Raw genomic sequence first — 27,885 nt, forward strand, 5'->3', positions numbered from 1 at the left:
TGCTCAGTGAAATAGCTTATTTTGGTTGTTACAGCGAGATATCAGCTCTAAGGGGCATGTTCACGTATCTCATGAGGCAGCTATGATCAATAGTCTGTACAAAGGTGGTAGAAGAAAAGCCGGTGGTATTTGCTCACCTGTAGGAGTGCGGGAGATTATTTCCAACTGTTTGGTGTTACAGCTAGCATCCTAGAACTAGGATTTTAGAGTCTTACAAGCTTTATTCCCCAAGTACCTGGTGACAGAGGTTCAGGCAGGTGATAGATCCTGTTTGTTTCTCTGGGTATTTCTGGGAGAAAAGCTTTTCTTGGTCGATCTCTTTTTTGACTAGTCCGTGGAGAAGGCAGGTACAGGTAAGAGGGTTACAGAGATGGTTTTCTGGGTCACAGCTGTGAACCTTAATCTACTGTGAACATGTTTTCATTTTTCTCTGGAGACCTAGAAGCCCCTCCAAGATTCTGCATGGTCTCCCGACCGTTAATCTTCTTCCTGATGCCTGCGGGCTTTAAGTTCCTCATATTGTAAGTGCTCAAAAGATTAGATAATAGGGACCCTTCATTAAGTGCATGTCAGAAATCAGGGAGTTTGGTTTCTAAGCATAAAGAAGACTGCACCTGGAAAGTTGTCTCCTCTTGTTCTTGTCTTCAGGGACCCCTATCACCACGGAGTGTTTCTGGGCCCCCAGTCAGTGTTTGCCCTCCTGACAACTTGTCTCTTGTTTCTGCTCTGTTAGCTGCAGGCCTCCTTGGGGGGACTGTACTCAGGAGGAGGGAGAAGACCCTGGCCCTGTCATGGTTAGAAACTTTCATGAGTCAGTCACTATGGTTAGTTTTGATTTTTTTTTTCTTAGTCCAAAGTAATAAGGCTTCCACTGAATTCTAAGTCCTGTGTTTCTAGTTTTGTGTAAAGTCCACCCTGCAGCTCTCCTTTCTATCCCCAAGTTTAGGGGGCAACTGGGATCAAACCCAGGGCCTCATCTATGCGAGGCAGCAACCCTGGCCCTAATCCATACTCCCACCATTTTCATAACTCAAACTCTGAATCAACTGGAAATATTTTTTGCTTCTTTACATGATTTTAAGAAGGAATAAAAAAAGCAATTACTCCTCTTGGCAGTGGGGGAACTGGTAAGAGTGGCATTCAATTAAAATCCTGTAAAAATTTTTTTTGCCCACAACATTGAAGTGAAAAAGTCAGGTCATGGTGTGGAATAAAATTCATGCCAATGGATTCGGTGTCCACAAAGATTGTATCTCGTGGGCAGCCCTTCAAATCGTGAGTAAAGCTCTGTTGGGAGTAGGTCCCCAGTGTTGAATTCTCTCATTGGCACCAGGGGAAGGGGCGGATCAGAGTTGACATCAATGTGGAAACTTCTCCTGCTCAGAAAATCTCATCAGATTATGAGACACTTGCCAGCGATCGGTTCTAGGACTTGTGCTCTTGTTGAGTTTGTATTCTTTGCTTCCAGCAAGGACCTGGCACTCAGTAGACAGTTCCTTATTAACCCAGCTAGTCCTCACCACAAACCTGTGCGGTTCTTATGTAATTATCCCTCCTCTGCGGATGGCATAGGTCATCTGTAGTGGAGCCCAGTTTTGAACTGACTCCAGAGCTCTCATTCTTAACCATGACAGGATCTGCCCCCAAAAACAGGGAGGTAGATGAGAGGAAGATGAAGGCACTATCCAGTCAAAGGGACAGGTCTTTTTCTTTGCTTTCCTGTCTAGTGACAGAGTGGCCAGATAGGCCCTTCTCTTTGCTTCTGAATTTTGATTTATTGAAATCCAGGTTCTAGTGAACCCTGATAGGCTAAATGACCTGATTATATGTGATAATGTGTTGGATTTCCTGGGATACCGTGGTTGCCAGGGTTTGTGTATTTTGCCCTCTTCGGTGGAAATAACCAGCCCAAAGGCTGGAAGGTCTTGTCAGCTCTCGGCAACACGGGGTTTGATGCATTGCTGACAGGCTGTTCTGATAGTGTGAACAAATTTCATGTGAAACTCTTTGAAAAGAGCTCATTTTTCCCCTTGTAATAAATATTGTTAAGCTTGTATCTTCGCTGAAGTTATCTTCGCTGAAGTTAAACTATGTTTATACTCGTTCTCCTTTCAAAGCACTCAAGTTCACTTCTGTTAACCACTGTCTTTCAATGCCACAGATTAGGTGTAGCAACTGTTGTCTTAATATTGTCTACATTCCTTTTTTGTTTTGTTTTGTTTAAACAGCTTTAACTGAAATCAGTTCTACATATCAAACAAACATTTAGTTAATGTAAACTAAAACCTTTTCATATTCCTGGGTGTTCTCAGGTTACTTACTGTGAGCCATTTTTACCATTGTCCAACCTTTACAAGTTGCTTTTGTTTGCTTCATGAAAGTTCAATGTGGATAAACAAACAAAAAAATTCTTTGTGGTAACAGGTGACAATTGTAATGGCTGGGCACCTGTGCATGGAATACAATCGCCATAGCAAAACCAGAGGATCCAGCACAGAACTGTGATTGCTGCACATTTCTTTAGAGGGTAGAGGTAAAAAGTTTTTAGACTAAATGGTGTTATACTTTGATGGTACAATTTGATTTTTAAGATGAAGATGGGTACTAGGAGACTTGGAACATAGATAGGAAATGATTGGTTAAGCTTCTGAAGCATTACTCAGCTTCTCATCTGTGTATGTTGGGGTTATTTCAGTTGCAAGGGAAAGAATGGTGAACCTGAATTGGCTTACATCTTCAGGAATGGCTTGATCAAGAGTCAGTTGGGGTCATCAGGACCTGGTTTTTAACTTTTCATCTTGTAGCTGTCTCTTTCAGTGTTGACTCCACTCTTCTTTTGAGGGCAGGAAGACTATTATAGAGTCTTCTTCCTGTATCCTCTGACAATCTTGTGACCCTTTCTGGTCATCAGAACATGTTACTGTTCTTCCTAAATCCAGTTTTGTGTCTAGAGAAATGGGATAGGCTGATTGTCTTATACTTGGGTTGTCACTTCTGCCCCTAGTGTTGTTACCAGAGCTCTACCTAGGTCACATGGACCGAGGCTGGGGAATGGATGGTGATGGATTACCAAGAGAATACCAAGTTTCTGCTAGATTAGTCGGAAGAATGCTAAGGGTAGCAAACAAGAAAAGTTCACTGTAGTGAGTTCATAAGAAGGGAAATAAATTATTGGTATCTTTGCCAATTTTTCCCTGTTGCCATTAGTCCTTACTGAGTTGACAAGTGACAATTTGAATAGCTTTGTAGGTTTTTTGTATCCCTCCATAGTTAATTTTACATTGTTTGGTTATCTGGGCTGAGATTATCACCAATTTCTACTAGCCCATAAGAAAGCTCTTTATTTAAATCTAAGAAACTTACAATTGATACTGCTAGTATGTGCCCTTGTCTTTATAAACATGTTTTAATGAGAATATTTTAAAAGTCCATTGACAACTAAAAAATATTTTTTTAAAAGAGAACATTTTGTTTTGATTATGTCTTTCCTGTACATAGTGCAGTTTGCTTATACTTTATGATCTCAGTATTTGTTGTTGATTGATTTAGTTTCCTCACTCTAAGTATCTGACTAATACACTTATTAGTATTAGTCAGCTACTAAGATCAATTATTTATTAGTCAGATACTAAGTATCTGACTATAAGTGTGATTGAAAACCCCTCCCTGGCCTGAGCAGGGCTGTCTTCCTTCGAGGACTTCAACTTTAAACTGCTCTTTTCTTGGCTTTGGACAAACACTCTGGAGATAACCAAGTTATATTGGGAATGGCTAGGCTGTGCTTTTCTCACATTTTCTCACCATATGGCTATTAAGTGACCAGAGGAAAATTGAGTGAGGAAGTCACTGCCCTTGTCTGTCCATCACAAGGACATTCGTAACTGCCACCTTCTCTTTCTGGTCCCCAGGTCGAGTTTGAGTGGCTGAGACAGTTCTGGTTTCAAGGCAGTCGATACAGAAAGTGCACTGACTGGTGGTGTGAACCCATGTCAAAGCTGGAGGGACTGTGGAAGAAGATGGAGAGTGTGGTAAGTAGCTGAGGTCCGGGGCCGCGTTTTCTTGAATTCTGTGTGTTCATATCCCGAGCTCTCTAATTTGCATAGGCAAGTGCATATTTAATCATTCCAAATTATTGACTTAGATTATTCTTGGTAAGATGATGGGACCAGCCAGGATTTTGTTCATACAACCTCAGCTCAGTTAATAAACAGACCTAGGGTATATTCTGCATTGAAGGCTCTGTGCCAGGGGTGTGCTGGGAAGCAGTGATGACAATCATATCTAAAGTTCATTTGCATTTTTAAGACACCAGGCACTATTCTAAGGGTTCTCCATGCACCAACTTTTAAAATTTTTCCAACGCTAGGTGGTGTCAAATTCTGTTATGAGCCTTACTTTATAGCAGTGAAAACCGAGGCTCAGAAAATTGCCTCTCAAGGTCCCTGGGTAAGTGGCAGAGCAAGACTGAAGCCCAGGCAGGCTGGCGCCAGAGCTGGTGCTCCTCACCACTGTGATCCAGGCATTTAACAAGGAGAGAGACATGAGTGGCATCAGGGGTTACATTAGCCAAAATGAAATTCTATAAAACAGTTTAAAAAACTAAAATCGCAGTCCAGACAAGGGAGTGTTAAATTCAGGCCACGGGAGCTAGGACTGTTTTGCAACTGCAGATGTGACTTTTGGGAACCTTGGATGGGGAGGAGAGGGATGGGCTAGGGCACTGGGAAGGAACATTAGGCTCTTGGAACTGTAGAAACAAGATCACAAATGAAGAACTGAGCAAGGAACACCAGGGGGAGAGTAAGAAATATCAGGAAGGCAAGTTGAAGCCCCTTAATTAAGTCTTCCTTGAAATAGTCGTAATAATAGCAGACACCTAGATGATGCTTGCTAAATATCAGACACTATCTACGCACTTTCTTTGTAGTTTATTTAACTTATATGACAACCCCATAAGGTAGGTATTATTTTTTCCCACTTTTACGAGTGAGGAGACTAAAGTCTTATGTAACTTTCTCAAGGCCCTGCAGTTAATAGGTGGGTGAGCTGGGATTTGAACTGAAGAAGGCTGACTCTGAGGTCCTTGTCCTTCACTGTCTTCACTGTTCTGCTCCAAACAGTTGAATTCGAAATGTAGTGGAAAAGTGATAAAAGCCTGCTAAATTCTGGAGAGAGTACCATTGCACGAAATTTGAAATGTGCCGAAAACAACAAACGAATCTGCAGAAATGGTAGCCATTGCTAATCCCTATTTTATGTTCTTAACTGCTTTATTGATGTATTATTGACATTAAAAAGTCTGTACATATTCAATGTATACAGCCTGATAAGTTTGGAGATAAATGTATACCCATGAAACTGTTGTCATAATCCATGCTATAAACTTATCCATCACCGCTAAGTTTCCTCCCACCTTCTTATTTGTTAGTATTGTGATAAGAACAATTAACAGAATCTATCCAAATCCCTATTTTATAATAATGAAAATGTTAAATCTCAGCCATGAAGGCCCCAGTATTAAAGATTGGGTCAGAATTAGGACCTCAAGTCTTTAAACCATGCCCTTTTTATGGAAGGGGAAGGGATGTTGTAATTATTCTTTTAGTGTATTAACAATATCACAAAAAATTATTTCTCCAAAGACCTGAATCAGTGCAAAACTGAGCATTGTAATACTGAGTTGGAGGTGATGAAAGGTCCTTACCTACATTTCCATAGTTAGTTCTGCTTCTAAATGAAGCCTGGCTAGAGGATGTGCTCTCTTTACGGGATGTATGCAACTTCAGTTCCAGGGAATTTCCTTTTTAAAACTCCCAATGTGTAACTTGGATTTCATCTATTTACATATGAATTTAAAATATCTTTACCTGGGTTGGAGTTGTAACTCGGTGGAGAGGGCTTACCTAGCACAAGTGAGACACTGGGTCTGATTGATAGATAAATAGATAAATAAATAAACAAACAAACAAATAAATAAATAAAGGTTGTGTGTCTGTCTACAACTAAAATAAAAAAATAAAAATAAAAAAAAATCTTTACCTGCTAAACCTTAATTCTAAGACATCAGCTTGACTTTGAAGTTGTAATTTGTAAATGTTAAGAATGAGAAAATAAGAAAGGAACTCATTGATTTTGTAAAAAAGTAACTTTATAGCTTATTTTTGTTTTTAAAAGTCTTTGATCATACGAGAGATGTTCTCTATAAATTCATTTAAAAGATACATGTGTGTGTAAAAATATATATATACATACAGAGGAGATACACACACACACACACACACGTATGTATTTGGTGTTGGTGACATATTAGAGAAACTATCTTCTATTTATTTTACAGCTCTCATGTAAAAAATACCAAAAGAAATAGCAACCCTGGGAATTTTCCAGAGCTAGTTTCCTTTCGGTTGGTGTGGCATTCCTAAGTGTGCTGTAGGAAATCAATGGCCTGGTGCCTCTTCTCTGGAAGCCTCAGGGTGATCATTATCAGCAGAGTGAAGGTTTGGGCCAACATAAAAGGGATAGTCCTTCTAAATTAAATTTAAGCACTGCTTCAAGCCTTTCAAAATGACTTTTAACAAATTCATAATAATTTATTTTTGCTATTGGAAGAGACAGAAGAGAATAATCATTGGAAAGGTCTAGGGCTCTGTGGCTCTTTTAGTGCACTGCCATCTGGTACTTGTTGTACGGGGTGGAACTGGCCCTAGCTGGTTAGATTCCTACTCTGTATCAGCCCAGCTCCTTTTTTTTAAGTTGCAAACAGTAGGGGGCAATGTTGAGCTGCCATTTTGAGGCCCCAAGATGCTAGCCTTTCAGGAAAATGCATACAAATGTACCATTAACTGTCAAGAATTATCCCTGTTGCTTCAAGTTAGCTGTAATCTTCAAGATTCCATAACACAGGAAATCAGTTGTGGGTTAACAAATTCAACAGCAATTTAACATAAAAAGTGCAGTGTTTGGTGCACATTTGGATCCTATAGAATTAGACTTAATCTAAACTGCATTTCTGAATGTACCAACTTTGCTTCCAGGGAATATACTACTCAAAATTATTATCATTTTAGACAAATGATTCTTTGTTATCTTTATGCTTTTTTTTGAATTGTAAAATCCATGTGTGTGTTGCGGAAAAATTTCTTTAATCAATGCATTTTGTCTGTTCTGCAACATAACATCGATCTCTTTTGGCGAGAAAATAAAATAAAAAACCTCAGGCAATGTGTGCTTTACTTTTCCCCTTTTGCTTATGAGTAAAGCAACCTTTGACGGCCCTTGTATCAGGGAAGAGACTTATGTTGTAATTTCTCTCTGTCTTTGTATTCTTTCCACCCCCCCCCCCCCGCTTTGTGGTTGGGAGGTGTAGTCTCAGGAAGGATAGAGAAGAATGGAAAATGAGCTTTGAAATAGCTTTTCTTCCATTAATGGTAATTGCTTCACATGTCATAACCAGTCACATATTTCAAAAAGTTTAGTCAGCTGTCTCTAACACTCCCCTGGCCTCTACTTCCCATTCCCTGTCCCAGCAAGCACCATTTTTATCGCACTGTTTATTCATGCCATTTCTCTCCCGTAGGATAGTTTTACCCTGTGCATGCTCTTGTGATGTAAATGTTAAACCTTACATTTGAATGACATTCTGATAAAATATCACTTTCCCTGAATATTACCTCATGAATTTATGAGCCATTAAGCCCAACGCTACGTAACCCTTCCTTACAACCCAGGAATTCAGCCTAGCCTTTTCCCCCATCTTTGTGCCCTATTCAAGAAGTGTTAGAACACTGTCATGCTATTCAAATATTTGTATTTTATTTTATTTTTGAACCACCCTACTACCTCCCACCCAAGATTATTGCATTATGAGGAGTCTCTTCAGGATAAGAGAGAGTTACCATTTGAAAGAAACTGTATAAGCTTTGCTTTCTGGGTAAAGAGGCATATGAAAAGCTGAAATCTCCTGTGAGGTGAGGAAGTCTTGCTGTGGCCAGAGATTCAATGGATAGGCCATTTGTCTCTCAGGGTCTGGTATCGCTCTTTGCAAAACTGACATTTATTTTACCTATAAAAATGTTTTAACACTATCAAATTCACAGTGACACTGAAAAGAATGCTAGGTGTGAAATCCTCTAAATTGATGACATTTATTCATTTCCTTTTGACCTTAAAAAAAAAAGAAAAAGAAAAAGAAAAACCAAAATAAAACCTATTTGCTTTAATCCAGTGGAAATATTCTAGAATAGTTTCCAGAGTAAACATTTTCAAAAGTACAGATGATTTATATCCTGGAGAGAAATTTCTTCATGCGTTTTTTCATTGCTTTCCCTTTTTGAAGAGAAAGTAGATCCTGATCATTTTGAATTGTTTCGAATCCCATTTCCTGTCCTGACAGTTCCTTGTGTTGGAATTGTGGCACATTTCTATGGCGGTTGGCCTTAATAACCTTTATTGACTTCAGTGGGCAGGAGCCAAGACTGGATTATTTTAATGTATCCGTTTTGAAACTGTGTAAAACACAACATATAATTATGTTAGGTAAGCTATAGGCTACATTTAATTCCACCCATTTATGTTAAAATTTGGCACAGGAGAGCAGAGAGATGTGGAAAATGAGTAGGTGTTTTATTTAATAATGTAACCAGTTTCTTGTTGTTAAAGTTTTAAGAGAGACTTAAGAATGTAAAGGTTGTCCCTGACAAGGTATTTATAATACTTTAATTTCAAGATGAGTCCTGCCTCTTTCCTTGTCATTTTAGCCTGTGTAAATCATCTTGGGGAGCCTTCTTTTGCCAAACGGATGTGGATGGCCTCAGTGTAGGTTATACTGTTGTAGGAAGTGATGGAGCTGGTTTGGGGAACAGTTAATGAAGCAGCGATTTAGATTAGATTCTTATAACTGAATATTGGAACAAGGCTGCTTTTTCACATACTGAAAAATATACTGAGCTTATTGCTATTTACTATTGTGTAATAATAGTTCAGTTAGCTAAATTTATTTTAAACCTTCTTCTAGATTAAAGATTTTGGGAAGTATGAGGAAAAAAGTGATAAAATATAAGTATTAACTGTTGGTTCATGTGAATGGTAGAATCAGTTTATATAATATATTATGTTTCTATGTTATATATGTGTATATTTTTCCTTCCCATTAATATACTAAGTTACATGTGCTAACATAATCCTATCTTCCATATTTCAGGGTTAGCATTTCTGATTTAGAAACAGAACATATTATGATAATTTACGCTCTGGTGTGAGATGTCTGGTGGTTTAAAACTAAGATTTAAATTCCCTTCTCCATTTTCTGATGGGGACAATTCTGAGTGGCTCAAGATATTGTTCAGATTCGAGGCAGGTTAAACAGTTACAAGCACCCAATAATTCAAATTCTGGAACACTATGTTTTGGGAACTTTATGTTTAGATTTGGAAATTTGGAAATAAAGAAAAGTCACTTTCAGCCATAATAGCTTGAAATCTTTGGCTTGCATTTTTGGGTATCCTGAATGTGTTCACTGGAGGTTGGTTCTTTCCATTCTCCCTACTCACCCACCCACTCCAATTCCCCAACCCTATATTGTTGTATTAAAAGTAAAATATCTTGGGGATAGATTTCAGCATGTAATTAAGCAATTAATTTTTAGAAAGTTTTGCTAAACTTCTTTGATTGCCTTCTGAATTTCAGATTTTTCCATTTTCCTTCCTTAGTTGCTACAGATTTAATAGTGAATTTTTAAACATGTTGTGCATTCTGTCTTTTTGTGAGGGGGGAATTACAATTCCAAAAGAATTCAGGCATAAGCCTCAAAAACAGTATGTGTATGGAAAGCACAAAGGACTGTGTTTATGATTCTCTTTGAAGTGTTTTTGCAACTGGATAAGGAAAATTTTAGAAACTGTCTGATAGTGTTCAGGGTAAATACTTAAACCCCTTTAGAGAATTTCACACACAGATACTGTGCAGCAGAAAAAAGGGATACTTATGTTTCTTAAAGCTGCTACAGCCTACAGCTTTGTACTTAAAGACAGAGGTGTTGAATAGAATTCTACTGAGGATACATCCGGTGACAATATCTCCAAGAACATCAGAGCAAACCAGTGGGTAGGACTTTCTGTTTTTAACCCTTACAAGAGCTGTGTGAGTTGCGCTTTATTGGTACCCAGTATTAGGATGTGCCGGGGACATCCCAGGAATGTTAAGAGGATCTTTCTGCTGCCTCTGTACTGCACACAACAGGAACAAGACTAAAATCGCTGAAGATGATGAGACAGAGTGACAGGGGTTAGGCAACGCCAAGTGAAAACCTTGCTATCCCTTTTAACTCTTGTTAGTACTTGGAAAGAAAAAGCGAATCCACAAACACAATTTCGATTTCAGCCTTGATTTCCTAGGGTTTAGTTAAATTGTGCCAATCTTCATTAAATACACACGGGCACACACACACACCCCTGTACATTTTATGTGTTCTACATATTAAAAAGAAATAGGTGAATTCTCTTGTTTTAAAACTACTCTAAAATTCAAATTGATTTAAAAGGTGTGCAGAGCCTCCTACTTTCCCCTGGGTGCTCTTGCGGCCTTGGCTGCTGGAATTTATTTTGGGTTGCTTTGACAAACAGGCCATCCTAGCATTTAGATGTGAATTCAAGAACTCTGGTGCCAGATTGGGGTGTCAGAAACTTCCATTTTTCCTGTGAAGGATACAGCAGAAAATGAAAATACGCCTTCTTTTCTTTTCTCTAGCTTTTTTTGTTTTGTTGTTGTTGTTGTTTTTAAGAGCGGGTAGGAGGGGTGATTAAATGTAGCCGTAGTCTGCAATACATTTGCAATATCCTAGAAAATCTCAGTCCAGAAGAATGAAGTAATGTTAAAAAAAAAAACAGCAGACCTGCAGTTTTAAAAGGGAAGCAAGATTTCCAATGGACGCTGTGCCATTTATTTGAAGTATTATCCATATTTTAGGCTCTCTTTCCCCCGAGTTGGCAAATGAATGGTCCCTGAAACTATTCCTTTATGAAAAATATTATGATGATGATCACATGAGAAGATTGCTACAGTATAAATGACATGTGCAAGGTGTCACCAGCGGTGATGTTAGGAGGAAGTAGGAATCGTCCTCAATGTGGGAGGCTTCCTTACTTTTGAGTCTCTATTAGGATTGCCTCCCTTCCGTCTCCTCATTTTCCTGCCTCTGTAACTGGGGTTCAGTTCAGGACACTTTGGATCACACTGTTATTCTTGGTATATTTCTGTCCACTGTGGGTTAAATACTTTGGGAGGTGGGGCTGGGAATTTTTCCATATTTTGCAAAAAATGTCTCTATGGAGAAATGTGCTTCAAGTGCCAAAAAACAGGCTTACCAAAGAGCTCTGGGAACACATTAAGTTGGCTCTTCCGTACATTAAGGGTAACATAACCATCATCCTGCTCTCTCCTCATTGACTTCTGTAAAATAATTACCCTTTATTTTCAATCAAAGGAAATAATGGTATGTTGCTTTTTTCTATATTCTTAAAAGTCTCTCAGGTCATTTTTTTTTTTTCTTTTCCCTGTGGTGCTGGGGATTGATTCCAGGGTCTTGCAGACGCTCAGCAAATGCTCTACCACTGAGCTAGGTCCCTGCCCTTTTTAAAAAATTTTGTGACAGGGTTTCACTGAATTGTCTAGGCTGGCCTCAGGCTTGTGATCTTCTTGCCTCAGCCTCCAGAGTAGCTGGGATTACAGGTGTGCACCAGTACACCCCGTTTGTAGATATTTTTAATTCTATCTCTTCCTAATAAGTCAGTTATGATTTACTTTCTTCGCATTTTCCCTACACAATCTCAGCCCATCTTTAACCACCCATGACAGTCTCACTTGTAACATTTCCTTGATGTGTATAAAAATCTCAGGTAATTTCCTGCTTGTTTTCAATTGATAAGATTGCCTTCAAATAAAAATCTGGAATATTAGGTTTATATCAGAATCAAGCTCCAGTGTTTTGGGCATACCTGCTTTGGTTTTAAAGACTTGGAGCTGGTTGTAGCTTGATAATGTATAACCCTATCACTTAAATATTATTAATTTAAATGGGAAATTATGAAGTACCCAGAATTATGTATCAGATGTTGTTTAACAGATGTTGGGGGACTAGGAGATTTTATAAATGTCATAAACTTTTCATGCATTTAACAGTGAATTTTTTAAAGGATGGGAATGGTGAGCTATGCCAATGCATATAATAAATTAATATTTTCTTGGTTCTGAAGTCTCAAATCCTGGGACACCTGAATATTAGATAGGAATGATGGGCTCTATCCAGCCATCCAGTAATAGGTATCTCAAGTTTAGCATGTCTAAAATCAAACTCTTAATTCCCTGTAATCTCCTGCTCTTTCCCCCAGTTTCTCATAGTTCATTACCTTGAACCATACTAATCTTCTCTGTATCATTTCAAGTTTAGTTTGTGTGCTAGAGGAGGAGGGTCGAGGGGGGAGGGATGTGAGTGGGAAAGGGGAGTGGGAAAGAAGGGTGAAGTGGATCAAACTAGGTTATACGTGTGTAGGAATAGATCACGCTGAGTTCAACCTTTGTGTATAGCCCAAATGTGCCAATTAAAAAATAAAATTAATAGAAGGAGAACCATTGGAGTAGAAGAAGGGGATCAGGGAGAGGGAAGGTTAATGGGATAATACTGGGGACTGAAATGGAGCAAATTATGTTATGTGCATTTACGAATATGCCAAAATGCATCCCACAATTGTGTGTAACTATAATACAATAATTTTTAAAAAAAAGAAAAACAAATTGAACCATCCAGTTGCCCTGCTGACCCTCAGAATCCTCTTGGTTTATCAGTCAATCCAGTCAGTTCTATTTTCAAAATATACTCATGGTCTGACTCCTCCCGCTCCCCGCCCGCAGTCAGATCCTTTAAAATACATGGCGGCTCATTTCACTCCTGTGGTCTAAACCTACCACCATATTCAGATATCCCCCTTCCTCGCAATGGCCAGTGTCCTGCAGGGTCCGTCCACTCACTCCTCTCCATTATTTCCTCCCCTCCTCCACAGGCCACCTCACTGGGCTTAGAAAGTATCTAGGCCAGTATGTTTGCATTTGCTTTTGCTTCTTTCTGGAATATTCTTCTCTTATTTGCTTGACTCATTCTCTTGCTTCATTCAGGTATCTTTGTCCATGTCCCTTCTTAGAGGAGAGTTCTCTGGCCAGGCTCCCTGTCCTGGGGAGCTCCGCCTTCTTGCCCACACCACTCTCTCTGCCTGCCATTGGACATGCATTTGTTTCTTGTCCGTCTGAACCTGGTGCCATCCGTGAGGGCAGGAGGGACATTGTTTGCTTTAGTCACTATGATTTCGTGACTGGGGCACTGTAGTTGCTCAGGACATGTTTGTTAAAGGAAGATTTGATGCGGGTTTGTGCTCAGGTCCTGCTTTTACCTCCCACCCCTGTTGGTCACTGTGGCCTCTAATAATTCTTGTGTACATTTTCCTAAAATATTACCTCCTGCGCAACAGGAATATTTTTGTGGTAATTTTATTTTTAAATAAACATAGGCCTCACTACGATACCACCAAACATCTTCAACTTCTTTTACAAAAATAATAATATGGAGGGCACAGAGGCATGTCCTGTTTTATGCCTTTGGCATTTCTACCTAAGCAGATTGAGTCAGTGGCGAACAACTTATATAAACATGGGAGATTTTTTTTTTTTTTAAATGAGAGGAGTAAGGAAGTTATTAGTTTCCCAGAGTAACCATGTGGCTCAAACGTGGAGGCATGACACCTTGTCTCATTGGTTGGCCTCCTTCGTATTTTAGATTTCCCTACTCTTAAAAAAGTAATCGAGGTAAATTGACTCAAAATTAAATGATGTCTCTAATCAAGCCTGAACTTTTTTGTTCTTAATTTACAAAATTATATAGAGAAAGTGGCAGGTACTGGACAGGTTTTGGGCACAGAACTCGGGAAGTCCCCAAGGAGTAAACTGACTTCCGCTAGACAGGCTGGAAACTGATTAAAATATTTATCATCCTTTGGGTATGCAATAGCTTTTGATGATGGAAGGCATATTAATATTCATCTTCGCTGCTTGTCTACACTTCAGACAGATCCCAGGAAAGGTGGTTCAAATGACCAGTTTTCTTTCCTCACCAGGAGCCCTTGAGCCCCAGTGCAGCTTGGAACCAAGAAATGCCTTGTGATGTGATGCAGTGTCTCCTCTGGGGGTTGGGGATGGGGGAATCCAAACCAGGAGGGACCTTTGGACTGGAAAGCTTTAAAGGATTAGTGCTTTCTCACAGGAAGTCTTTTGCTAGAACAAAGGAAAAAGTTGGTCCGTAATTTTATAAGCAGGAGAACTACTGTTGCTATCTGAGTGTGGGAAGCAGACTTGGCTCTTAGTGAAGTGGGGGGATCGAAGCCTTATAAAAGATTTTGATGTGAATTTCACTGGAGGCTGACCCCACCCCCAACACTTTGTTGAGGAAGAAGGAAAAAAATCAGTTTTGTTTGCAGCTGATGCTGAGGTCGCCTGGCTGGCTGTTGGGGTGCTCTGTTTTCCTTTCAGCTCCAGGCGAAGTCTGCATATGGTGTCCACATAGCCAAGCAAAAGTAGCACTGGGTGGCCTGCTGGGGTTCTTAGGATCTGTCTTTTTAATTATTTTTCCTTTAATGGGAGAAAGAATCTGGCTCTCTTAGTTATGTTAATTAAGCAGTGTTGCTTTCTCTCTAGGTTGGAATAGCCTTGATTACATTTGGGGGTGCTAATATGAGCTTGAAGAAACTTGCCCTTTTTATTGATTGATCTGAAAAACCTGGAAATTGAAGAGCAGATCTCATAAACAGGCCAATATGTTAAGACCTTTAGTTTCCATCTTTCAAATCTGAGAATTCAGCATCTCTCCCTTTTTACATTTTAGTTTTTATTACTCTCTGCTCCTCAGATATTTTCCTGAAAGAGAACTTGAAAATTGGACAATAATTATGTTTGAAATCTATTTGAATTAAGTGACATCTGAAGAGAAATGTTCTCTCTTCATCCAAGTCATTTAATCGTACACCTATTCCACGTGGTGCAGATAAGTGTGAAGTTATTCAAAGAGCCGGGACTTACATCTTCCAGGCTGATAAGGCACAAGGCGGTAAGTAATTCAGAGGAAGAAAAATCAAAAGAGAAAAGGAGATTCTGACAGAGGCCTTTGGGGATATGAGGAATTTTGATAGGTGGAGATGGGTGGAAGAGATTTCAAGGTGGCAGAAGCAGAGACACTGTAGTGGGCAAACACAAGATCAGCTCACAAACTTGATTAGACTGCATGGAGTTTGGTTTGTGTGAGTCCAGTAGTGAGAGATGAGGAAGATTGGGAAGGACCATTTTCTTTGTTTCTTCTTTTCTGCATTTCTTTGCAAGGGATAGGACTTTTACCCCTTAATGACTGCTTTCCTATCAAAGTCTTGGAAGCAGAATTCTACACGTGTACAAATAAAAATAAAATGAAGGCTATTTTTTTATTATCTTGCATTTGCAAAGGTTTTACTCGGGAACCAAGTCAAATCCTATTATTTGTCCTAATTTCAAGACCTATCTGCATCCTGAGGATAGCAAATGAGAATACATTACATTTTCAGAATGGGAATTACAAATGAGCTTAGGTATTTTTTCTACCGAGATTTTTTTTCCTCATAAATTTGATACCAGACTAATAATTTGGGGCCTTGAGAGGCAGGTCTTCTCGTGTGTGAACCACTTCAGAAATTCTCTTCCTTGTGTAGAGACGCTAGCTGTATTTCCTTTTACCTTCACTATTGGAATTGTGGTTTGGAGGAAATGACATGTCCCCTGCGTCTTATCCAGGTGATAGTCTTGAGGACTCAGTACTTGCATAGCACTATTTTGAAATACAGCTGAAGTGTTATTAATGAGTTGTTTAATTTGGTTCCAGACAGCAGGTGTGGTGATTTTATTTCCACTGCTGAAATAGAGTGGTTTCTTTCCCACGCATATCTCCTCATTCTTTGGCCAAGAGTGTCACATTGGTGGTTGTGCACTGTGTTGTCCTTTATTTGCCATTGAACTTCCATGTGTCAGTCACACCAATTAAAAGACTGAGTAAATGCTGAGAATGTAGATGGTGGTGCGTGTTTGAGTTCTTCTACTTTTATTTGTAGATTCTGCCAGACCCTCACTTTCACCCTCCCTGTGATGCTGTGATTTCCAGTGACTGGTTTTATTACTTCTGAGGTACAAGGTGTTAATTCTTAAGTGAATAATAACCCTGTTTTTTCTTTAGATTTGGATTTTTGAAAGATTTCCTTTACTTTGATTCTGTCTAGAAATCTAAGGACTTGGGGTTACTTTAGAGGACCCCATTCTCCTTGTATAGTAGTGAGATAGAGAAATGATATTATGGGGGCATTGTGTCATTTCCCCAGACAGGTTTATGATAGTCATCCTACAATGGCACTTTCCTTAGAAAACAAATGGGCTTGGTGCATTTTAGAGTGGCTTCTTCTTTGCTGGGCATGGTGGTGTATGCCTGTAGTCCCAGTGGCTCTGGAGGCTGAGGTAGGAGGATTGAGAGTTCAAAGCCAGCCTCAACAACTTAGGGAGGCCCTGAGGAACTTAGTGAGATCCTGTCTCTAAATAAAATACAAAAAAAGGGCGTGAGGATGGGGCTCAGTGGTTCAGCACTCCTGGGTTCAATCTCAGATACCAAAAATAAATAAATAAGATATCTGTTTCTCATATTGCCAGAGAAATAGGTAACAGAGATGTGGTCATATAAGCATTGTTTAATTTCTTCCAAGGCCAGGAATGTTTATTTGGTGCTTTTTTTTGGGGGGGGGGGGGTGTGCAGGGTAGTGGTATTGCCCTGGTAGGGCCCAAATGCTAGGCACTGACAGACTGAAGCCCACTTTCATGGAATCATGGCATGTCAGTGTTGGAAGGGCCAGAGAGATGGTCATCGTCTCCTCTTCCTTTTTGGAAAGAAGATCTCAGAAGGGAGTAGAGACTTATCTCACTTCTCTGAGGGTCCAGAGCCAGATAATGGTGGCCATGCAACCCAGATTCCCTGTTCCCAGGTCTGGATTCCCCCCAGTCCCTGCCTGTCCCAGGCTGTGCCTTTTCTGATGTATTTACCTACTCTTACCTGTAGCAAAATATGACAAGGGGAAGTTTTTTCCTGGAACTTTTTTTTTTTTTTACTCCATGTTTGATTCTAGCATATCAAAATTAGGCTGTTGAGGTAGGAACGTGGTTTTACTCTCTCGGCATCCATTCCTCCTTGTAGATCTGTTTTCTTCTCTGGAGGCAGGGGAGGAGCATTGTCTTAGCATGGCTACTACCTGAGCCTGCGACCTGAGCAAGGTCTTTCAGATGAACACAAGACTACTTACACAGGCACGTGGTGCAAAGTTCAAGAGGTATAAAAACATTCACAGTGAAAAGTGGCTTTCTTCCCCTCTGTCCTCTGGACATCCATTTTCCTTCCTCAGATGCTAGCACTATTCCCAGTTTTTTCCTATACCTTTCCAGAGATATTCAATATAGTAATAAGCATGTATGTATTTGATCATCTGAATAATATATCTTGCAATGTCCCTATATTTGTATATTGTTTAAATTACTACATATCTTTTCATTGTATGGTCTCATAATTCATTTAATCAGACTCCTACGCCCTCAAGTTTCCTGTCTTACAAATTATGTAATGTATATCCTAATATATAACCAAAAATTTCAAATAAAGTATAATAAATTTTCAAGTTTTATAAATGATGTAATGACTATTATAAGATATAATTAAAAATTTTTACACTTGAGATCTGTAGCAATACTTAGGAGTTGAATTATTGGATCATAAGGTATATGTATTTTTTACTTTGAGAGAGATGGTCATATCTCCCTCCCTAGAGTTTCTAGTGGAGTGTGTGTGTGTGTGTGTGTGTGTGTGTGTTTAGAGTTTGTATGACATGGCAACATAGTGCCTGTTTTCCCATATCCTCACCACTACAGCATATTACCCGACCTTTTGACTTCTTTGCAAATGTGCTTGGTGAAACTCGCTGTGCCTTGTGCACTTGTATTCTTTCTGTTCGTTCCTATTTGGAGATGAAGAAACTGAGGCTCAGAGTCGTTAACTGATTCCCAGTTCCTAGAACTAGTGAGTGACAGAGCTGGGGTTTGCAGTTAGTTAGGCAGAGGCCACTGCTGTTCTACGCAGGATACTGGTGTCAGCCAAAGTGTCATTCTGTCGCTGTGACCCGAGAATCTGGATAGATCCAGAGGTTCTTGCACGGACCACTCTTACAGCCCTGACTGGTGAAGGTGGGAAGGCTGCTCTCCCACCGTGGAATTGTGTGCCAGGTCGGCTGGATGAGTCCAGGTGATGAGTGCAGTTAGCGTGACGCCCGCTGATGGCATTATGTGGTGGGATTGCGTTCCATACAGGATGTAGGTGGCCCCTTTCCCTGCAGAGTCTGTGGGCTCTGTGCTGTGACTATTTTCATCAGTGGAAAGGGAAGGGAGGGCTCCCCGCCCCTGGAAACATGGCATGCTGCCTGATTTTCTGTTTAAAGTTATGTTCCTGCTGGAGTCTGTTCAGGTCTGAGCTTCAGTTGTCGCGTTCTGATATGATGAGGCTCCTTGGCCTCTCCTGTTCACCGTCGTTCTTCCTCCATCTGTCAGTCTTCATTAGGGTCATTGAAACACTGACTCACTCCCTGTTCTGGGCCTTTTCCTGGCTAGAGAGTGCAGATTGAAGCCTCTACCCTGCTGCACTGTTCCTCGGTAAGAGGTCATTTTGAGAAGACACTGGGAGAGTAGAGGTGATTGGAATATGATTGGAATTATGTTTTCTAGTAAAGGCAAGGATGATAAAAGACCTCAGCAAGGGTGGAGTGTTTTCCTTTGAGCCTTCAATAAACCAGATCATAGGCTCCAATGTGGGGAGCCCTTTCAGGACCACATCTCTTGCTGTGTTGCTACTCAGGTTCTGTGGTTGCTATGAGACCATGGATTCAGTCATCAAGTCATTTCAGTGTGAGCCCCCAAGACCCTTGAAGTGGTCAACTTCACTAGTCTTGAGTTAAAAGATTCAGCTCTCAAGTGGGTCAAACTGCAACATTTAGCTGACAGTCACGTGGGGAGTCTACGGGTTCCTCATCTGTAAGGAGATTGTTGTGCGAGTTGCCTGAGGTAATGCAGGTAGTGCTTGGCACATTGCTTGGCGTGTTTTGGGCTCTGTTGTTTTAAGCCTGACCTCTTCTTTCATTCTTCCGTCGATTTATCTGATGCCCCTTCCTTTTCACCTGAGTTCCTATTCCTCCCTTAGACTCTCAACTTATGGGTATGAATGCATACAAACTATGTTTTCTATTCAGGTTTCTGTTCAGAAGTCATTCCTATCTTTTTATCCTGATTTGTTTTTTTTCCCCGGAACAAGAGTGATAATAATCCATCAGAAATGATGTCTTACATGAGTTCTGCCTTCCCACATAGGCTAGAAGCAACCTGAGGGCAGGAAGGTTGTCTTATGTTTCACTGTGTTCTCTGTTCCTGATACAAAGTAATAGCACAACGATTGAATAAGAACCAAGAAGAACAAGTAGTGTCTGGGTGCAGGCTTGGTCTGGTGGGCCTTTTTATCTTTGTGGTGCTTTGAGTGTGAATGTGATATTTGTTGAATGGACTGCTGTCCATCAGTCCCTTCTTCTTGTAGTTCTTTTTTTTTTTTTTTTTTTGCCCAGGGGCACTGCGGATTGAACCCTGGGATGCTATACCACTGTACTACAGATTCAGCCTTTTTATTCCAAGAAAGGGTCTTCCTCAGTTTTAGAGGCTGGTCTCTAACTTGGAATCATCCTGCCTCAGCCTCCCAAATCACTGAGATTATAGGCATGAACCAACCACCAAGCCCAGACCTTCTTCTTGGTTTAATCCACTTGTCAAACTCCCTTATTTAAAAATACTCAACTGTAGAAATCATCTTTTCAATCCTCTCTGGAATGTAATTCCTCTGCATTAGAGGTATTCAGTGTTAGGCTATATGTTAGAGACCCCTGTACGACTTTTTAAAGACCCAAGTGGCATCTTTAGGCATTTGAGTTCAGCTATACCTCTTGATCTTGGCTCTATATTTGAATCACTGAAAAAAAAATCTTAAAAAAAAAAACCCAAACCAAAAAACAAACCCAAAAAACTCATCATTTAGGTGTTGCCTCCAAAGATACTGATTCAACTCGTCTAAACCATGGCTCCCAGACGATTTTAATGTTTTGTCAAGCTGCAGGACATTTAAATAGTCTCAGAAGTTGAGAACTACCATTCAACAGCAACCCAACATCTCTCCGCGTTAGATATGATTGGATGAACATGTGAACCAATTAGCAATGAACAGGAAGGCCTTCTCACTTTAAGCCAACACAACTTAAGTTTCTGCTACCTTTCCTTAATTCTCTGGGGACTCAGGAAGGAAAACGTGTATTCATAGTTCTTACAGAGGTTAGAAGACAATGTTAGAAATGAAGGTATAAACAGAACCATGTGAGCTTGGAAGAGAGTTGGAGCTGTAGAATTCCAGTAGGCTTCATAGTCAGTGGGGACTTCTGAGTTGATTCTTAGAATGAGAAGAATTTTCATAGGCAGAGATGGAGGAGGGAAGAGTGGATGCTTCTGGGGAAGGAATAGCTGGCATAGTGGGAGAAACAGGAAAATGCAGCCTGTATTCCAAGAATCTTGGTCATCAGTCTTTTCCATAAAACAGGATGGTGTGTAGCCGTCTTCCTTAACATTACCCTGTGCCTGTCTAACCTGGAAGCCATGCAGAATCCTGGTTTCAGAAGTATCATTTAGATGCCATTTGCTTCTTCTTCCTTTTGTATTGATGCCCAGACTGACCCGCTAGCTTGAAGGGACCAGCAGGTCTTCTGGCCTAGAGTAGGTTGGTCCCCTTGGCCTAAGTACAGGAATCTTCATGCTGAACTGAGTTGGCTTTCTTGGTGAGAAGTGATTTGTTGTGCTGATTAGAATGTAAACACTTTCTAAAGTTGAGTTTTGTCTCTCATGTGAGGTTTATTATGGCCCTCTGTGTTTATAAACATGTCTTGAACTTGAAGAAGAAATGTGGAAACGTTTGAGCCCCAGGAGCATGTCCATTTGTTTTGAGTATGGGCTGAAATTAAGATACCTTAGCCCTGTCCCTGAGAGTCCTGTATCCCTCCTCCTTCTACCAGTAGCCCTGGATGCTGCCTGGGTTGCCATTCCCTAATCATTCTCTTCTTCTAACTGAGTCAGTAATGTTGAAGTATAATTCATATTCAGCTGACATCTAGAAGGATCAAAAATTCAGGTAGTATTTTAGTTTATCCAAAAAACAATTATTAGATTTTTTAAAAAAGATTTTATGTGTTAAGCATTATAGAACACAAAGTCACTACCCCCATGGAGCTCACATACACGCCAAGGAAACAGATATCCCATAAATGGCACATGGCATGGGATGTCAAATGAGAGGGAGAAACAGAATGTTACGTGAGAGTCCCAGAGAGTACATGTCAGATTGAGAAAGTGGGGAGGACTTCCTGGAAGAGGTAGTGAGTGCCTTTCAGTTGTGCCTTGAAGGGTAAATTGAATTTTAACAGGCAGAGATTTGGGGGCCCATTGAGTCAGTGCAAATAGTGGGTGCAGGGGCAGGGCTCTGTAATATAGTGGGGCGTGTTTGCTAAACAGGACACAGTGCCTTGTGATGGTGCTGCAGGACCTCGCTGGGGGTTGGTGGGGGCGGTTGGAAAGGAAGAGGCAGGTGCCCAGTCACAAGGGAATAAGTGGAGTTGGGAGTAATGGGGGCAACTGCTGAAGAGCATTTCAATGACATGCTTAGAAATTGGGCCTTTCTCTTGGAGACAGTGGTGTGAGTTGGATTCAAAGATAGGAAAGGGGTCCATTCATGTCCATTCTGGGCATTTACAACCAGTTACAGAATAGAGGGTAGCTAGGGAAGAGAATCTGCAGCAGGAAGACCCGGGGCAAAATTTTCATTGTGAAATAATGAGGACAGTAATAGAGAGAACAAAGAGAAGAAATGAATTCAGAGTTTTGTTTTGTTTTTGGTTATTTTGTGATACTGGGGATTGAATTCTGATTGCTCTACTGCTGAGCTAAATCCCAAGCCCCCCGCTCCCTTTTAAACTTTGAAATGGTCTACTAAGTTGCTGAGGCTTGCCTCAAACTTGCAATCCCCCTGCCTCAGCCTCCTGAGCCTCCAGGATTACAGACACACGCCACTGTGGTGCACTGTTTTGCTTTTAAGCAGATGCATAAAACTTCACCATCAATTAGATGACAGAGATGGTAGATAAGGAAGAGTCACAGGCAGTTTTACACTATTCTTTTTTACTCCTCATTGTTAGCGGAATGCTGATTCCATTTACCAAGCTGAGGAACATAGGTGAGGAGGAAGTTCAAGGGCATATGAGATTGAGGATCAAGGAGAGCATAAAAGAAAAATCCTACTCTTGAACTTGGTGGAGACCTCAGAGCCAAGTGTAGATTGGGGGTTTGAGACACGTCTGACGCGGACGTTCCTTATGTGCCTGTCAAGCCAAGCATGCTCCCTCACATGTTAACTCATGACGAAGGCACCTTACGCCTGGCAGCCATCTACACAGAGACGGTAGCTGAAGTGATTGGAGTGAGAAAATGGGTGGGGTAAGGAACCACAAGGCTGAGCACAGGATGATCTAGGGTAAAGGACAAGTTTGGGGCAGCCAGTGAAATGCCCTGAGATGTCAGGTAGATAGATTGGAAGAAAACCAGGAGGAGGAGAATCAGGGAGATTACTAATGCCAAATGCTGCAGAGAAGTCAAGGAGGAGCCTACTGTTGCATTCAGCATGGGAAGGGTTTGGGTTGAAAGATTAGGCCAGAAGGACAAGGTGGGGAAAGATGGGTGAGCATGTAGACATATTTTTTGTGATCTGATGTGAGGGGAAGCTTCTCAGAGCAGTTCCATCTGCCAGCGACGTTTTTAGGTCATCATGAGGTACACATTTTAGCCAGATAGGGTGCTTCAGCTAGCCTTATTCTAAGTTCCTCCAGAAATCACCTTGTGGAAATTTCCCTTGCCTACCAACTGACCAAACAAAGGCTGACCTAAAGCCTTAAACATTTTAATTTGCAAAACCATTGTTGTATTAAATCACAAATGGGAGGCAATTTAGCAATGCATCTCCAAAATTGTCTGGGCTCCTGGCTGTGGCTTTGCAATTTATGTTGAAAACTAACATTGAACTGTGTGGCATAAAAACAGATTGTTGATTTTGTGATTAATTTGGTCTCCAAGGCCAAGGAAACTGTTAATACTGTATATCAGTTATAAAGTTGTGGTAGTATTTGTGGAGCAAAATGAAAAATCAATATCATAACTACAGGATAGCTCTCTTTAAAATCCAAGGTGTGTTTTGTTGCAAATTGCAAGGAAGAAACTGACCCCCAAAGGGACAAACATGCCTTCATTTTTTTTTTTTTACACAAGTGTGTATCTAGGGTGCAAAAGCAGAGGAAAATGGTTGGGTATTATTACAGTGTAGCTGGGGGACAGCTAGGAGAAGGATCAAATTGTTGCGATTTAGAGTAAAACCTCGCTTCCAGTTATGTGTGTCCTAAGGCTGCACAGTCAGAAGCCAGGATACCTGGGTCGTGCTTTACCCTCTGCTAATCACATGCTGGTGTCAGACACCACTTTTCCCCTCCCTGATGTGTTTGTGGTTTCCTGTGTTAGTACTTCAGAGAGACACTGACATTCTTGAGTGAAAAAGGAGTGTCTTCCATTAGCATCATTATGAATAAGACACCCAAGGCTTTGTTTTTGTTTTCCATTCCTGGAGGTGGGTAAATAGACTTTTTTATGAAGCCTGCACAGTGAGAGCCAGATGTAGAGGAATCCTTTCTTGTTTTGCCTTTTGTTTTGGCAAAAAATGAATGATCCCTGTTTTCCATGGCAAAAGAATCATCCTCAACAGACTGCTCTAAATGCAGCAGCCTTAAGGGTAGAACCTTTTATTGATGGGGTGTTGAGAGGCTGGACCCAATCCCTTCCCGGGTTCCGGTTCCCTTTGGTCCTCGGTGGTGCTCAGATGAGGAACGGGTGTCTCTGCATAGAGGCAAAGATTCATTCTGTGATCCCAACTGCCATTTTCTCAAGTAGTATTGGAATTAATTATGATCCATGATCCAGGTGAAATTTCCCACCAGCTTCTTAGCTTAGTACATTATCCTTATAGGTCAGGCCTCACGTCATGGTCAAAAGAGGATGCAGCTTTGAGAAAGGAGTGTCAGTGGAAAAACTGAGATCTCTTTCCAGAGAAAGTTGCCCACACGGCCCTTTTAAACTGCTTCTGTTCCCTGTGCCTTCTAATTATTTGAGTGCTACAATTTGGGGTAGGTTGTTTTGGGTGTATGGGTAAAGGTGGTGATTTGTTTTCTTTCTTCCCAAGTCTCTTCTGCTTCTCCTCTTTCATCTGAAGCAATGAATTGTGTGGTCTTTTATAATATAGAGATTAGTGCAGCCATTTTTAGTCAATTTTTGTTATCTCCCCTAGGAGCTGACTCTTTACAAAAGAAACACTCCTGTCTTGTCAGAATGACAGTGATTACTCCAGAGTTTGGATCATCTCCAGCAAGCTTTGTTCCCTGAAAAACGAACTTGATTTGATGAATACAAGTTTGGTGTATTTGATGAGTCAGAGGGCAGGGAAATGTCCTTGTCTCTGCTGAGTCTCTTACAGTCAGACACATTGAACATCAGGGATAAAATAAACCTTAATCTCCGAAGGAAAAACCCCGGAGCATGAAACTGTTCCCACTAGAAATGCTGTAAATCTTGCAAACCATGTAGGTTTTTTTTTGTTTGGGGCAACATCAAAGCCCAGTGATTTTAGAGATTAAAGTGTGTTTGACAAGCAAAACTTTCCCTGCGCCCTGTTCTTTACGAGATTTGGCTTGTCTCTTGCCTGTGTCTCACCTCGGCATGACTTCCTCTCTTCCTGGGAAGTAGGAAGCCTCACCTCCTGGCATGTGGAGTGGGCTGCCGTGGATGGCTCATAGAAAGCTGGTGTAGGCCCCGGCTGAAGCCCCTCAGCCTTCCAGCGCTCTCCTGCCCCGTGGAAGACAATGCTGTCCTATGGTCACTTCCCAGGGACCCTCTTATTCGTGGAAGGGTTTCAGAGCCTTTTGCTGACTCTAGGAGGATCAAATAACAGGAAGACAGTGGCTTCCCTCAGCTTGCACAAAAGACTCCATCTTTTACCTTAGAATTTCTGTCTCTTTTTAAACTGTCTTCTGTGATATCTCAGAAGAAAAGATAATTTTTTTTTCTTTTTTAGGGTTTGTTTTTGTCTGTTTCTGTGTTTGGGCTGTCTCATGGCTTTCCCTTTTGTTAGGTTGAAAATAAATGACAGTATTTTTGTGCAAATAAAGAAAACGACTTTCCATATAAATGATCATTTAACACAGTAAACTTTCCTGCATTAATATCCTTCTTGGAAAATGCAATCACATTTTGATTTTTAGGAAAAAAAATTTTTTTTTTAATGGAACTGTGATCTCTCAAGTCAAACATCCCTGCCTCCTGCCAAGTCCCTCTTACACTGTCCCCTTTGGCTGCTTCTCAGGGTGGTCAGATAGCGAGTGGAGGACAGATTGGGAAGGCAAACAGCTTTAAGGGCAAACCCCGCGGCGTAAAATCTCATTACTGGAAAAGAGCTTTGTGTTTAAGGATAGGTGTTCCCAAGAGGAAGGATGGCAATGGTGAATGGTTAAGGGACTCACTAAAATATCTTAAATCGTCTCCGTTAAACATGTAGCATCCTTAGAGGTCAGACAGAGCTGAAACTTGAACAGCTGTACAACAAGCATCTGAGATTGTTTTTAATTGTGTCCCCTTTCTCTAACAGCAGTAATTCTTGTTTATATTGTCAAGAACCTTTCCACTGAGCACAAGCACACCATACTTGAAGGTCAAATGCTTAACCCTTCTGCATGGTTACAATGAAAATGGACCCTTTTGTTTTCATTAATGTATACCCCAGCCACGTATGCAGGGAGAATGGGGGCCCCCCGCGTTCACCAGGCTGAAGTAACTTATTGTAAAAGAGCCACAAAGAGAGCATATTTTTTGGTCCCATACAACAGTTGTTTAGCCTTTGCCTTGTGCACCCAACCACAAAACAGTATGCTCCTTTATCAATAGGCAGAATTTTGGGTGCCATTTTGTTCCTTTGACCTGTGTTACATTTTACTGACCCGACCAAATTGCTTAAAAATTTCCCCTTTCTGCTGTCAATGTTGAAAGCTGCTTAATGTCTCTGAAGTGATCTCCCCCCTTCCCTTTTAACACTTCACATTCCTGTTTACCACAGCACCTGTTACTGTAGTGAACCATGAAATCACAAATGTTATGCAGCCCTTATTGACCCATAATACTTTATTAAATATAAATAGAGTATGCTCCCGCCTCTGGGGTGGTGCATAGAGGTAGACAGGCAGATGCGCATATGTCCATAGAGACACATGTATTGATTTGTGGGGGCCAATCAGCAAAGCAGGTTGGTGGATTGGTTTGTTTGTCAGGCAAGAAATATTTCTTTTTCTCCTCCTGAAGAGTTAACCAAAACTCAAGGGGCCCGTTCAGCAAACATTAAATATGAGCCTCAAACATGAAGGCTTCTTTGTTACTGAAACAAAAATACCGCAGCAGGTGGTAGACTCGAACACAGGAGGGAGGAGGAGGCTCAGTTGTTGCCCATTTTTCTAATCCTTTCAGAATACCCATTGTCCAAACCCCGAAGTTAAAGTGTCCCTGCTCAGTCTCATGGAGACAATTTTAGCGTGAAAGGGCTGTGCCCATCGCTGGTTTTCTACTGGTTTAATCTTTGGGTATGGAATGTATAACCACCAAACAAGGCAGGAGAGGCAATTATCTCTCTGAGATGAGCCAATAATATCTGCTCATCAAAGCATAAAACTGTGGCAAGTTAAAGTTAAGTAGGAATTTGTGCCAACAGGGGTAGGAGTTTGCAGATTTGAGACTGTTATTATTCAAGGCAGAAATGTGGCTTTTGTTGTCCTTGGGGGCTCTCAAAGCCACTTGCAGTAACCACATTAGCTGTCTAAAGTGCAGGTTAAATCCCACACAGCCCATGCCTATTTCTATCAAGGTGCTTTGCCGGGGAGATAGCTTTTGAAAGGGATTAATAATTGAAATTAGAATAATTGTTTTCCCCCTAAAAATGAATGGAATGTAATTTATAACTCTAGACCTCAGAACACCCTAAATGGGAGGCAGTAAAAGATGAGCTAAAGGGCAAAGGCAGGCTACCAGACAAATTCCTATTGCTGCTCTTGATGAAGGGTACCAAATATCCCATTCAAGTGCCAAGTCCTTCTGTGTTCTCATTGAGCTATCCATAATTGTTTCTTTTATTCCACATCACAGTTGGGATGATTGAAGAAAATGAATGCAGTGTCATGATTGTTTTCTTTTATAAATTCATGAGAACTTGGGAGTTGAAAATCTTCCTAAAAACTTCAGACACAAATTCTAATATGTTGACAGCTGTTCCCTAAATCATGTTTTCACACTAATTGCTCCTGCAAACACCAGATATTCTTTCCTTACCAGAAAGAAGCTTCTGTTTCTGTTGCTTAAACCATGTCAGTCCAGTGACCACTTGCTGTCCGAGGCACTAAATATATATACAGAACGGCATCTGCCAAACTTGAGGACTTCGTAACCTTCTAGAGAATACTAGCAGCGTTCCCATCTGACACTCGTGCTCTTTGAATGTATGATACTCAAAAATGTGAGAAAGAGTAAAAGAAATCC

General features: G+C 40.7%; 1 protein-coding gene across 2 annotated transcripts in view; it reads left to right on the forward strand.

Annotated features, from left to right (window-relative positions):
* Fto (FTO alpha-ketoglutarate dependent dioxygenase) overlaps positions 1 to 27,885 on the forward strand; it is a 370,034-nt gene that overhangs the window by 172,460 nt on the left and 169,689 nt on the right. Inside the window, exons 7-8 of one of the 2 annotated variants that reach the window (XM_046434593.2) lie at positions 3,909 to 4,028; positions 5,022 to 7,259. In XM_046434593.2, coding sequence (XP_046290549.1) covers positions 3,909 to 4,028; positions 5,022 to 5,045 — 144 coding nt within the window. In that variant the 3' untranslated portion in view covers positions 5,046 to 7,259. Of the gene's footprint in view, positions 1 to 3,908; positions 4,029 to 5,021; positions 7,260 to 27,885 lie in introns of those variants that run through there. The other variant, XM_046434591.2, reaches the window with a different exon arrangement.

This window comes from Marmota monax, unplaced genomic scaffold (assembly GCF_021218885.2).
Source record: "Marmota monax isolate L192 unplaced genomic scaffold, Marmota_monax_Labrador192_F-V1.1 WCK01_AAM20220418_F8-fsc00024, whole genome shotgun sequence".
NCBI lineage: Eukaryota > Metazoa > Chordata > Mammalia > Rodentia > Sciuridae > Marmota > Marmota monax.